The following is a 14,655-nucleotide window of genomic DNA, read 5'->3' on the forward strand; positions in this document are numbered from 1 at the left end:
AAATTCCTTGAATAGCAAGATCAGATTTTTTGGCAATCAAAACATAAGATTCTGATCAGCCCTTTGGATGATGGATGATGAAGTATACCTGTATATTAAGATTTATTAGGTGTTCTGATCTCACCAAGTGTTGCTTTTCAATTGCAGAGAACACTGTAGTGACCTATTCGGCTTATGCCTGGGGATGCCTTCAGTAGGGTACCTAACTTTATTAACTTAATCCTTTTTATTAGGCTGTTCATAATATTTACACATATATTTCAGCCTAAATATTTTGAAGTTGAGACCTCGAATTATATGAAATTTTTTTTTAATTATTTGCATACCTTGGCCTATAAGAGATGAAATATTTAGGTGAATAATTCTCTGCTACAGTATTTGTACACTTCAGACTACCTCTTGGAAAAGCTTAACTCAGAATTACAAAATTCTATTTTTCAACTCAGATGATTAATATCATACTTTTCTCATGCATTTTATGATACAAAGCACTGAATTTTAAAAAAAATTATGAATGCAAACAAAATTTACAATCTTTAGTACAAACTTAATTCATAAAGGACTGACTAAGATGTCTTAATTTTTTAATGGTGTAAGGGGAGGGTTATATTACATACATTCTGTTTTCATGTTTGAAGTTAGTAATTAAAGTACCAGCAACTGTTAGTTTTATTTTGTTAATTTAAATATATATATATATATATGTGTGTGTGTGTGTGTGTGTGTGTGTGCGCGCGCGCATATATATATATATATGTGTATATATGTATATATACACATATATATATATACGTAAAGTAATCTAGCACTGAGCATTTTTCCATACTTCTGTGTGGGCGTATGGAGCAACCATTACGTTTTAGTATAGGTAGTTGCTTATGTTTCTAGAACATTAGACTTGCAGTTCTAGAAAAATAGCCACTGGAAAATTTGCATGTGACTCCTGTGAACTTTGCAGATTATTGATGTTTTTGGAAATTTTAGGCTGACCTATATTAACTATTAAGTTTATTGTGAGATAACACATTATTTGGGTTTTAGTCCCTCGGGTCAGTCTATTTACCTTGAGATTCTAAATCAGTTATTTAAAGTGATAAGTGGAGATGATGATGTTAGGTTAGTATAAAATTATGAGAAATGTTTTTTCTGAGTTCTGTGTCCATCTGCCCTAACTTTCTCTAATATTAATTGCCTTAGGTGGTGACTGTCTTCAACTCAGTAGTATTTATTACTGTATCGGGTATTTAGTGAGTACAGAATATAGGGGTTATCAAAACTTTTCAAATATAAATGCCTTTTCTTTCTATTTACCATCCCCTTCCCCCCAAAAGTAGGAGGGTTTTTTCTCATTGCACTGTATATATTAGGCACTCAAATAATTGTTAGTCTTGGTTTAAAATCACTTCTTTCATACAGATACCCATCTGCTTTCACTGCTTACAAGAGGACTGTCATGTCTCTAATGCGACAGGTAGAAAACAATGCAGCATGCAAATGCTACCCTATTAATGGTCAGAAAAAGTGGAGCATTATGTACTTATATGTTAATTTGTATTCATCTGGTAGGTTCTTTGGATGATTACATTTTTTCTCAGGGAGGGAGATCTGCAGTAGTCAGCAGTTAAAGACACAATACTGAAAAAGAGAAAAACATTTTTAATTCAAATTTCCATGTAATCAAAAGTCAAAATGAATATTTGATCAGTGGAATTTATTGAATTAGTGAAACACAATAATCAAAAGATAGTAAATTCTTAGAACTATTATGTTTTATCCAGTCTCATTGAATTATATATATTTCATTTTTACTGTATCTGTACTTATCAGTGTAACTCAAAAATATTGTATAGACATCTTAAGCTAAAGATCACCAGGTGTTTTTTTCAGAGCTGGGCTGTGTGCCCTGGAAAGTAATTAATTCCCAGAACTTAAATGAGATTGGGGAGGACATTGTCCAGAAGAGTTATCCCAAAATGCCTTTTATGGATTCAGAAAAATCTCAAGTAATCCTAGAAGCTGCCCTCAATTACTTCAATGTGCCATTTTGAGTACCAATTATTCCAGCTAGTGAGCATAAACATGTTAACATTCTATGTTCATGTAATTGTCTAGTAGTTTTGATTATTTTTAATTGGGCCCCAAATATTAGACTTAAATAATAACCCATGTTTTTAGCATGCAATAACTGCAATCCAGTATGCACTGATCTCTCAAATAAGATGAAAGTTATGGTAATAGTTATATAGAAATTTAGGAATAAATAGTTTTTAGTAATTCATTTTTATTTTACATAAAATATTTTTAAACAAAACACCTATTCTCTAAATGTAGTCAATTAATGAAGTCTGTCTTTTTCTGCTGTACACTGTACAATTAGCGATGTGCAATTGGAATGATCGAGACACCAGCAAATTCTGGTGCTCACTAGAGTCATCTTCCCCACTTTATAGAAAAAGACTAAGACTAGCATTTAAATTTGTGTTTAAAATTTTGTTTTTCCTCAATGCAAAGATCAAGAGAATGGGTTTTTGTATGATTCCAACCTAGGAGCTTCCTCGCCATTTAGTCACTCCTATTGAGGCCTGAGTAAAATAAGCTTAAATATAAGGTTACAGCATCTGTGAGGATGTTGAAACCATTCTTTCACTTAGATTGATTTTAAACCTTTATACTGGGTACCCCAGACTGGTTTCAAGGCTAGAACTGCCTTTCTTTAGCATATTTCCACTTCTGGGTGTTCTTCTGTGTTTTGAGTTGCAGTTAGTCCTCTCAATGAGAAGAACGCTAAATATGGAAAGAGGGTTGTACTTTGGTGTTTTATATTCAAGGACATAGAGTGTTAGAAAGCAATCTGGAAATTATTTTTTCCTAAAATATGTTTGATTATAGGCTTGGCTATGACTTCCTTCTCTCGCATTAAAAAAAATAGAGATATAGAAATAGGAAATAGGGGCAAATACATGACAGGACATTTGACAGGTGATGTGGTTGGCCATAGTCTTTGCCACTTCCTAATCTTGAGGACCACAGTTTGCTGTTTTAGAGATATCTGAGAGGTACCAGATAAATGAAGACTGCCAAATGTTCTTAGACCTTGAGTGTGCTGGGTGCCCTAAAGTAGGAGAGAAACTTATAACAGAAGCTCACGATGAAGAACCAGACATTCCGAGCCATCTGAGATCTTGCCATAAGAAGGCGCCAGGCAATGAGGAAGAGGGCAGTATTAAAGAGGTAGTGAATATTCCGCAGCCTGGGGAATAGACATATATAGTCAAAGTTAAAACAGTGCCAAATACCCAACTATTATCTGAAATATAACTGTGTTTCTTTTGGGCTATCACAAGCAAATAATTATTAAATGCTTACAGGTTTGACCTGATAAGCCTTTGAGTTTCATCTTCTATTTCCACAACATTCTTTCTCAATAATCAGAATTCCATAACATTACCTTGACTAGTTTCTATTTATCATACTTCTCTCTACTGTAACCTATCTTGCAAACGTGACTAACAGTCTTTCTTAAAGGTACGTTGATCCTATTACCATATCACAAATCTTTACTGGTTCCTGTTCACTAGAGGGTAAATCCTACAGTTCTCAACCTCTAACCTCTGTTTTCATCCTTACTATCTCTATTAAAAACCCTTTGCTTCTGCCAGAATTATACCAGACTATTGTAATTCTTTGTCCTTTAAGGGATTAATGACAAATTTAAGGCAGCTGAAGGACTTGAAGAGTGGTTATGCCCATGTTACATAGTCTGATCAGTCCTGCCTACTGGGTATTTTTTCTCTATATCACATGATAGGGTGTGGTAGAAGAATCAAAGACACTTGGGTTCAAATTTGGTTCATGTGTGACTATGAACAAATGACCATTACTATTGATAAAAATGGGATAACAGAATGCCTCATAGGGGTGTGGTGAAGGTAAATGAAGCAGTGTATCACAGGGCATAGTATAAAAAGAAGGACCTATTATTAAGTAAATGCTGAAAAAAATGTTAATTCCTCCTTTCCCTGGCTCAGATTTCATGTCTGGTGTAAAATCAGATACACATAAATATTAACTGATCGACTACGCTTACCTTTTTAAGTGTTGCTTTGCTTCTGGGATCCCAGCCATATCTTCTTTCAATAAGTACTTCTTGACTCCTAAAACGTAATTTTCAATGTATTCCAACCAGTTCAACTGGCGCACATCGAAGTTGAATACCTGAAAGGCAAAAAGATAAAAGGATTGCCAGAATTGCATGGCTGGACAATCACTTAGTTCACTAAATTTTCTTTTACAAAAATAAGCAACAGTCAGTTTAGAAGACTTAGGTTGGATCCCTCCAAAGGAGATTATTTGAGCTGCTATTTCAAAGGACCTGATGATATAGATTATTATTTTCCTTGCAATATTTAAACATGGATCAAGCACAAATACTTGATCTTCAGGAAGTCTTGTGAGGGAAATTTAAGGAACTGTTATTAGTCTGGTGAAAGCTAATTTCATTTCAGGTAAATGTGGATTAATAATTTTTAAAAGTGATGGAATAATATGTTAGGGACCAAAACAAATTATGCATCCTTTTCTTTCCATTTCTCTTAAATGTTGATGGTGTCCCTTGGCCTACCTACCTTTCCTACAATATCAGCACTTTATGCAGATTAAGGCAAACTTTGGAAAGCAAAGCCTTGAGGAGTAGCTTAGCAGAATTTATATTTTGTATTTGCTTTAGAGATATCCATTATGTCTTTCAGTGTGCCATTAAATGAAGCCGTTCAGAACAGTTATTTTAGTATTAAGTGGTAAGGAAAGCTTTACTTCTCTTGGAACACTAGTATGTTTTCTCCTCCTGGACAAAAAATACCATGAAACTATTTTCCCTTTTCCTTTTCCACCAAAAAGCTCAAAAAAATTCACTGCTTCAACAGGAATGACTTAGGTAGGATCTTGTATACTATAGATAGACATTATATTTTTTCATTTTTATCCTTGACTTCATATTCTAATTCAATTTATTTCTATTTTGTTTATATATGTTGTTATTGTAAGAAATATCAAATCTTTGAGATGATTTTGAGTATTATCAAAGAGAGCAGATGAGATTAACAAGTTACAAAGAGCTTCATAGATTTGTCCAAAGCTGAATTGCTTTCCAAAAGTAATTCAGTATAGTTTTGTTTGGATATGTTTGTTTTCCACAATATCACTATTACGTACTTATTGATACAAACAGCGGCCTTTTCTTTTATTCTATTTCACTTTTCTAAGTGAGATTTCAATGAAGCCCTGGTTAGGAAACCTGATTCTATGGGGCAAATCAAATTGGAAGCCGAGCCATCCCAGAGTTTGGCAATTACATCCAAGTATTCAGGACTATTATCTTTGCTAGGGTATTGAAATTGCATGTTAAATCCACTACAGATTTGATTTTTTCATGACATTTTAAGTGATTTTAATTTAAAATAGTAAAATGTCAAAAATGAAACTCTAAGCTCATTACCTTTTAAATTATTTAGATGGTTAAATTCTATGGAGAAATGCAATAAAGATAAGCATACATAAAATTTGAAGCTAATTTTTAAAATAATGTACAATAGCTTGAGGTTTTTAAAAATAAGCTTATTTGATCAATCAGCCATGCATTTCAAACAGGTGCTTAGAAGAATTTTGTCTGTATAAGGTATGTAAACATTTCTGAAAATAGGTCTATTTCATGTTAATTATAGAGGTACTCAGTGATGATTTCAATTAAAATATCCTTCTAAATCTCATCTGGTTTATCAATCTAATGTTTATAGTGTTAGATTGTGCAAGTAACCCTTTGGTTCCATGGCATAAATTCTAGGATTGGATTTGAATCGTGCTCTATGAGGCTGGTATGTTAGGAGTAAAATCTTTAGCTGCAAAGCCAGGCTAGCTACCCACTTAATGTTTATTCTCAATATGACTTGGTTTCTTCTACATGCTGTCAAGAACTAGTTAAATCAAGAAATGTTTTTTTCCTTTAAAAATTTTTTTTCAGTGGGAAAGTGTCAATCAAGAGTGAAAATTTTAAAGTTAAATTGCAAACTAATGACATGATCAGGGAACTCTTGATTCCTTGAGAAGGAAAGCTAGGAGCATGTAGAAAGCACAAAAGATTTATATATTTGTGAATTTCAGAATATGCAAAGATTTCAGGGCTTGTTTGTTACCACCACAAAGTTAATATAAAGAAATAAATGGTGCTGATGCTAAGCAATTAAAGTGAAGGCATGTTTTAAGAAATACAAGTCTGAGTTGATTAAATCATTATAGGGAAGAAGATTGACAATGCTGGGGAGAGGGCAATACTGATGGAGGGAGGTCTTCTATGAGATAGAATAAATAGGAGTTGAGTTTAGCTTTAAAAAGATAAGAAAGAAACTATTTTAGAGATGCCAAATGATTTTGATTTGATAAGAACTGGAGGAGAGAGTGTACAAGCAAGAAAATTATAATTTTTTATCAAAGTCATATGCTATGGCTATTAGGGTAAAGATATAGATACACAGGGTTTGTTGAGAACATTACAGCTGGGAGAGTGAACAAAGAAAGCTAAGTGTATGAAGACCCCAGAACAGCAGGGAGGATCTAACCGAAGACCAAGACCCTTGATTTTTTACCTACATTAAGCTTGTTTCCTGCAACTGTGTTGATAGCATTGACTGATTTTCTTAGAGAAAAAAAATTCTGTGTATAGCCCGGCTGGTGTTGCTCAGTGGTTAAGCATTGATCTATGAACCACAAGGTCACCATTCAATTTCCAGTCAGGGCTCATGCCTGGGTTTTGGGCTTGATCCCCAATAGGGGGCGTGCAGGAGGCAGCCAATCAATGATTCTTTCTCATCATGGATGTTTCTGTCTTCTCCTCTCCCTTCTTCTCTGAAATCAATAAAAATATATATTTTTTTAAATTCTGTTTATATAACTAGAACTTTATTCATCAACTTTTCAGGTCAAATACTTACAAATTCCAAGTGAGCAAGATTTTCCTATTGGCTAAGTCAGTGCTGTACTTACTCTCTGGTCTTCAGGACTCAGCTTGGACATGAGCATTTCTGTGTTGCACGTGCTCCATTCCCAGCTCCGGTTGATGAAATATTCCAGCATGGAAACAGTTCTTAAAAGCCGATTCATGAGCTTTGTCATCCTGAGTTAAAGATCAGATAAGAGCCAATATCATCAGCATAGCACAGATGGCTGCTTCCCTGTTCTCTACAGGAATGCGTGAGAAATTATCTTTGAGAAAGATATAAAAATTATCCCTCCCCCAATCTTCATCTCCACTAATTCTCATAGCATCCCAGTTAGGTAGGTGTAAATCTGCACTTGTATGAATGCAGTAAAGTGAATTTAAGATAAAGTGGCCACAATAATAGGTGTGGAAGCCAAAATTCTAACCAGCTTTGACCTCAAAAAGCCTCTGCTTTTGTCATCTCGCCATCCTGTGTCCCATTACTTAAAGTGGACCACGTCTTTCAATCCTGTGGTCAGGACTTGGACCAGCTTGGCTGTGTGAACTTGCCAACTTAACAACTTACAAAAACTTCCATATGCAATCTAATTGCTCCTCTCAATATTACTCTGAAGTAGTCAAGATCTGTATTATTTATCTTCATTTTACAGAAGGATTAATAGGTTTGTGGTTACAAGGCTAATGCTTAAACCTAGGACTTACGGCTACAAGTCACCTTTGGCCTATAGAACATTTGATTTTCCCCTTAATCAGGCAAATTGTGATAGTAGTAACTCAGCAATGACTTCCTATGCTGTTTTGGGAATTAGGTTTTATTTATGGTCAATCCTAATGCCCACATACTTTATGACTCCTGAGGTACTCTCATTGTATCATGGGAAATTCTTAGGAGGTAAAATAATTGCTCCGTGATACAAGCATCAGAACAGGGTTCTATTTAGCTGTTATTATCTAACATCTTTGCTGCAGATTTAATATTTGTGTTCCCCCAAAATTCAAATTTTGAAACCTATATCCCCCTAGTATGATGGTCTTTAAAGGAGGAGACTGGGAGTTGATTAGTGCCCTTATAAAAGCTCACTCGAAGCATCGGAGGGCACAGGAAGATGACTGTCTAGGAACCAGGCAGCAGGTCCTCAGCACACCTAGTCTACCAGCATCTGGATTTTAGACTTCCCAGTCTCCAGAACTGTAGGAAATAAATCTATGTTGTTTATAAGCCCTCTAATCTATTCTGTTATAGCAGCCCAAATGAAATAAGACATTCTTCATCCATTCTATAATTCTGATGTAACTGATGTGATTTCAATAGATTTGTTTTAATTCTTAATCATTGTGCAATGATATTGTATGTACAGGACTATATCAGCATAATTTTTTTTTTTAATATATTTTATTGATTTTTTACAGAGAGGAAGGGAGAGGGATAGAGAGCTAGAAACATCGATGAGAGAGAAACATCGATCAGCTGCCTCCTGCACACCTCCCACTGAAGATGTGCCTGCAACCAAGGTACATGCCCTTGACCGGAATCGAACCCGGGACCCTTCAGTCCGCAGGCTGACGCTCTATCCACTGAGCCAAACCGGTTTCAGCAGCATAATATTTTTTATAAAGAAAAAATACATTTCTTATTCTCCAGTAGAGAAGGTCTTCTTAAAACATAAAATGCAAAAGCCAAAAAGTGATTCATTTTATCACATAAAAATTTAGACCTTCTTTAGTAATAATAGTGTTACTGTATTCTACACACTTTTATTCAAAAACCTTATAAAATAGCTATGATTACTATCTTTTTTTTTACAGGTGAGAAATTTAGGCTTCACGGCAGGTTAAGTAATTTAGGGCTCATGTGGCTAAACTGGTGAAGTCAGAAGTCAGACTCCAAACTTACATGTAGCTCCCCTTGTATTATAAAAATTTCATATTCAAAGCTGTAAGGAACAGACTTAGAGGAAATATATCAAATATAGATGTGTATACACACACACACGTTTCCAGAAACTAATAAGGCCAACCCAATAAAAAAATAGATGAGAAATAGAAGCAACTCGGAGCAGAGAAAATTTGAATGTCTAATGAACATCTGATGGAGGAGAAAACTTGAATGTCTAATGAATAAAACTTGAATATTTGATGAACACAAGGGAGTGCTGAGGACTTGGGGCTCAAAAGTAACAAAGAGATGCCATTTGTTGTCTTTATTTTGACAATTGCAAATGGACAGAACCTTTGTTGAGGGCTCCATCCAGCCCTCATATGCTCCAATCCAGCAAAACCACCCCTCAGCATCTTTGCCAAACCAGTGGCACATTCTACAAAAAACTCATGTGCACTGGTATTTGTTTAACTCAAAGCCAAACTATATGTATTTCCATATGTGGTTGTAAATGCATAGATCAAATACATGTGGTGAGGAAAGGTTCTAAAAGGATTTCTGCCATAAAGATTATTATTAAGATGTCTATCAAAAACCTACCAATTTCCCACAAATATTACAATTCAATTTCTCAAGAACAAAATTCATAAAGACTTGTATTGGGTCCCTTCTTTGTCTTCTCTGCTTACTAAACTTTGCATTTTATACAGGTCTTCTTCCATCCTTGATATCCTATCTAATAAAGAGAGAATATGCTAATTGACCATCTGCCCTCACAAAGATGGCGGTGCCCACAGCCAATAAGGAGGGGATGTGCAAATTGACTGCCACACCCTCAAAGATGGTGGCACCCACAGCCACAAGATGGTGGCACCTAGTCCCCTTATTGGGGCAGCAAGTGCACAGCATGGCCAGGCCTGCCCCCAGGTGGGCCCAGCCTCTCTTTGCGCCTGCCTTTGGAGTCTTCCAGTCCCCTCAGCCGCCCAGGGCTGGCCCGAGGCACAGGCAAGCCTTGGATGGCGGCTGCCCAGCCGACACCCGAGGCGCAGGCATGCCTCAGATGGCGGCTGCTCAGCCGCCCAGGGCCGCCCGAGGCTCAGGTAACCAGGGCTGGCCGAGGCTTGTGCTGCTGGCAATGGCAGCAGCAGAGGTGTGATGAGGGCATTGTCTTTCCCTGATCACCAGGTCGCCTTCCACCCCTGAGGGTTCCCGGACTGTGAGAGGGGGCAGGCCGGGCTGAGGGACCCCCCCTCCAGTGCATGAATTTTCATGCACCGGGCCTCTAATATATATATATATTTAAATATATTTTTATTGATTTCAGAGAAGAAGGGATAGGGAGAGAGAGATAGAAACATCAATGATGAGAGAGAATCATTAATTGGCTGCCTCCTACACGCCCCCAACTTGGGACCGAACCCACAACCCGGGCATGTGCCCTTGACCGGAATCGAACCTGGGACCCTTCAGTCAGCAGGCTGACGCTCTGTCCACTGAGTCAAACCAGGTAGGGCCATCTATGATATATTTTAAAGTCTAGCATTTCTGCTTACAATGTTGTTTTTCTTTTCCCATTTTTATGTAATAAGCCCCATACAAATATTTTCCCCATAGCCACAGTGTCCCCTTTTCACTTTGTTCAAGGAGAAATTGACAATTATTGAGTGATGAGCTCTTAATAAGGTCTCTGCAAATTTAAATAAACTCTACATTGCCTATGTTTTAGTCACTTGCTCCGATAATAAGGATGGAAATGAAACATGCTGAGAAAGACGTCCTCTTTTATAAAGAAGCTATCACTGAAGGCAGACAATTCATAATTCTGATTCTTGGTTGCAGGAGTTGCTTTTGGTAATGATGATAATGATGGCTCCTCAGACACACATAATATTCAAGTGAGACAGATAAAAGAGTATGTCCTGCGTCACACAGCTACGTAGTGACAGCACCTAAGCTCTGCATACTGTTTACCCTGTTCCCTCTAAAGTCTTCACTCACCTCCAAGTGACAGTAAATCTAGATTTCTCCAGATCTTTCCTCCATCACTTCCTTTCAGATTATTAGCAATTTTCCCCTTAGCTTCTATTTCCTCATTTGTGAAATTGGGATGATGAGCATGTCCTCTTTGGGCGTTGTGAGAAATGTATCTTCCCGTGGGTGTGTAATTGAGGCTGGTATCATTATTGTACATTTGAAAATTACCTAACAATTTAGAAAACCCCAGATACAAGGGTCTCAGATGCTTTTCTCTTTTGGTGGATGAGTACTTGCTGAATTCATCAAGCAAGTTCCTTAACATTTAACTTCCTTTATTATCATGGAGGGTTTTAAAGGTATGGGGCTTGTCACTACTGTTGCTTTGTTTGTCCCAAAAGTTGTGTGTGTGTGTGTGTGTGTGTGTGTGTGTGTGTGTGTGTGTGTGTGTGTTAGATTCAGTTGTCACCTCTGATCCCCAGCTGAAGGGAGGGCTAAGGACTTTGGAGTCATAATCTTCCATGCAGCCACACTCTCAAAGCTTTTGACCCAGCTTCTCACCTGGGCTTCCTTCCTGTGAGTCGTAGATAGAAGTCGTAGATGATGGCAGGGGCCCAGTGGCTGACGGCATTCCAGTACTGGGTTGTGAAGGTGTTGCTTGTGAGGTCAGCATATGGCCTCCTAAAAGCTCTCTCAAATGGAATTTTTTCAAAGGTTGCCAAGACTTGGAATCCTGGGGGTGGGGGGCGGGGAGATTGAAGTAAGGAATAAGTCTGGACATTTATCCGGCCCGCCGGGTGCCGCTGCCTGTCTTGCTTAGCAGCCGACTCGTCCCGGGCCCGCAGTGCGCATAGGAATTTGTTCATAGTTTTTTTTTTTAAACTATAGTCTGGCCCTCCAGCAGTCTGAGGGACAGTGAACTGGCCCCCTGTTTAAAAAGTTTGAGGACCCCTGCGCCCATTGTGGTGGATGGCAATTGCAATGGGTCAAAACAATAAAGAATAAGGATTTGCTCTATAGAGTCAAGAAACAATTTCTGAGATTACTAAGATTTTTATCCTGGCAAGTAATTACCTGCAAATTTTAGGCAGTGAATAGGTTAAGAATTGGGTCCTTTTCTTGAAATCTTTAAAACTACTTCTAGAAGAAATAGTTTTAATCAGTATAATGAATGTTATTCAGAAAAACTTAAATCCATCATTCAATTCCAAGGTTATCTAGTAGTTCTAAAAGCCCCAAGACAGAGCCTAGGGGACTTATTTCCTTGTTTGGATCACTACTTTAGGAACTATCAGGAAAGTTTCTTAACATTTTACTTAAACCTTATAAAGGGCTACTTAAACCTAAGGGCTTCAGGGAAAGAGAGGCTGTAAAGGCAGGACTCCTATGTGCTGGTTCACTTTAAAGACCAGTCTTCTTTGGGATTTCTACTTCTCTGGGAATACATCAGACTCAATTGTCTACTCTTATCTCCAGAGGTTTTTTTCACAATATATTTTTTCTTTATATATTTTCACTTAGGAAAAGCCGTGTTAAAATTTTTTAAATGTATATTTGCAAAGTCAGTAATAATTTTCAATATTCATTTGTATTCCATTTTCATTTTATCTATGTAGAATTTTCAAAGAATATACATAAATGCATTATTCAATTGTGAAGACAGCAGTTATGGTAATAAGATTATTTCTTTAAAAGATACCACTTGGAAATCTATATGAAAAAATATATACCCTATATAGAAAAGATTCTCAAGAAACTTCTGAACCAGAAATCTGGACTGTTTTCCTCCCAGAGGAATTCATATTTACTTTTAAGAATCACTAGTGGAGTGGTTACTACACATTCACGAGAGGCAAGAGACCTGTCTTCTATCTTAGGCACCAGCTCCCCATATGAATTTGAATAGATCATTTAGTCTCTGGGTCCCATATGTAAAATAAAGCAAACCCCCAGTTTATTTTTAAGATCACTTTGAACCTCGAGATTCTATAATTCCATAAAACAGATATTAAGAATTATTGGCATGGACGAAGATTATTTTGAATCTCAGCAATAGAATTTACATGTAACATCTTTTTATTTAAGAGCTTAAAATATCTTGTTTGTGGCTACTAATGCATCTTTTTATGAATGATATCTTAATTCTGTTATTGTGGTATAGGAGATATATTTTTATATTTTTATTTCCAAACGTTTTTAGAATTATTTAGATAACCTAAATAACTGGATATATGCTCTAAAGAACTTTACTGCTAGAGAATTTCACTTAATTTTCATTGAAGTGGTAACTTTGCAGATAGCACATTTGAGTGCTCTGAATTAGAAATCAGATTCTAAAATATTAAGTACATTTGATTTTTTTTTCTACATCTAGTACTTAAAAATAGGTAGGTGATCTAAAGTTTCAGATTTTGACAAGAAAATCAACTTCTAAATTGACAAAGGAGTTCAAGATTGGTTAGCTAATTTTCTACTCTATGCAGGATTCATTCATTCAACCAGACACCTTCAAGGTTCCTCTTTTTTAAAGGAAATATTTTTATTGATTTTTAGAGAGAGAGGAATAGAGAGGGAAAGAGAGAAAAACATTAATGTGAGGGCAAAACATTAATCGGCTATCTTCTGCAACTCGGTCATGCCCCCTTGCCTGGGAATCGAACCAGCAATCTTTTGGTGCATAAGAGTGCACCCAACTGAGCCACACCAGCCAGGGCTCAAGTTGACTCTTATGGCTAACTGCATAATTAGTGAAGAGTATCCCTGACTCAATAACAGTTTATATTGTTGGACTTTTCTAAATCTACTTTGTCGTTTCACATTGTCAGGGATGTAGCAATGTAGCGAACAGTGGCCGCAGCAGGAACAGTGGCCCCCACAGGAGCAGTGTTTGATCACTGACATTGCTTATTGCTGACTTCTACTTGGTTTCACTTATTTTTTAAAATCTCTATAACTAACAGTCCTAACCGGTTTGGCTCAGTGGATAGAGCGTCAGCCTGCAGACTGAAAGGTCCCAGGTTCGATTCCGGTCAAGGGCATGTACCTTGGTTGCGGGCACATCCCCAGTAGGGGGTGTGCAGGAGGCAGCTGATTGATGTTTCTCATCAATGTTTCTCGCTCTCTATCCCTCTCCCTTCCTCTCTGTAAAAAATCAATAAAATGTATTAAAAAAATTCTTAAAAAAAAAAAATCTCTATAACTAACAGACCACTTACTGCTTATAATCACGCAGATGTTCCCACTGACCCTTCTTTGGTACATTATACTTAACTCTTACACATATACAGTTGTAATTATTTTAGCTCTTATTTTTTTGTGTGTGTTTTTCCCCATTAGATCTAAGCTTCATGACACAATTGGTCTAATTTTTCCCCTGTGGCAGACATAGTAGTCATATAGTTACATCGCTATGGGCACTTACCCATTTTACCCCAGTAACAGGGATTCAAGTTACCAGAAGTACAGTGGTAGATTAGCGTTGACTTTGGTCTGGAAAATAGAAGAAAAATTAGGTAAATAAAACAAAATGGAAAACTCATCAAAGAAAGATAAGGGAAAATAATATGTAAAAAAAGGATGTTTCAATAATTCTCATGAGTAAGGTAACCTAGGCAACCTTTCTTCTTTTGGCTAAGCAAAATGGAAGATGTGGAGGAAAAGTGTGTGTATGTGTGTAAGAGATTGGAAATAGGATGACATATTTGTGGAGCAAATGGAGGTATCATGATGAGGAGTTAGATTAGGCAGTTAGGGGCAGGAACCCTGAAGTTTAAAATGTATGGATATTGCTAGAGCAGAATTTTTCAGACCA

General features: G+C 36.8%; 1 protein-coding gene across 1 annotated transcript in view; it reads right to left on the minus strand.

Moving 5' to 3' along the window:
• Positions 1 to 1,637: 1,637 nt before the first annotated feature.
• The window catches only part of FAR2 (fatty acyl-CoA reductase 2), a 151,888-nt gene continuing 138,870 nt past the window's right edge, over positions 1,638 to 14,655 (minus strand). Inside the window, exons 8-12 of the mRNA XM_080662856.1 lie at positions 14,266 to 14,333; positions 11,406 to 11,577; positions 7,036 to 7,165; positions 4,088 to 4,215; positions 1,638 to 3,250 (exon numbers count right to left, since the gene is read on the minus strand). Of these exons, the coding sequence (XP_080518982.1) occupies positions 3,088 to 3,250; positions 4,088 to 4,215; positions 7,036 to 7,165; positions 11,406 to 11,577; positions 14,266 to 14,333 (661 nt within the window). The 3' untranslated portion in view covers positions 1,638 to 3,087. The remainder of the gene's footprint in view (positions 3,251 to 4,087; positions 4,216 to 7,035; positions 7,166 to 11,405; positions 11,578 to 14,265; positions 14,334 to 14,655) is intronic.

The sequence above is a fragment of the Plecotus auritus genome (genome assembly GCF_963455305.1).
Source record: "Plecotus auritus genome assembly, chromosome: 3".
Lineage (NCBI taxonomy): Eukaryota > Metazoa > Chordata > Mammalia > Chiroptera > Vespertilionidae > Plecotus > Plecotus auritus.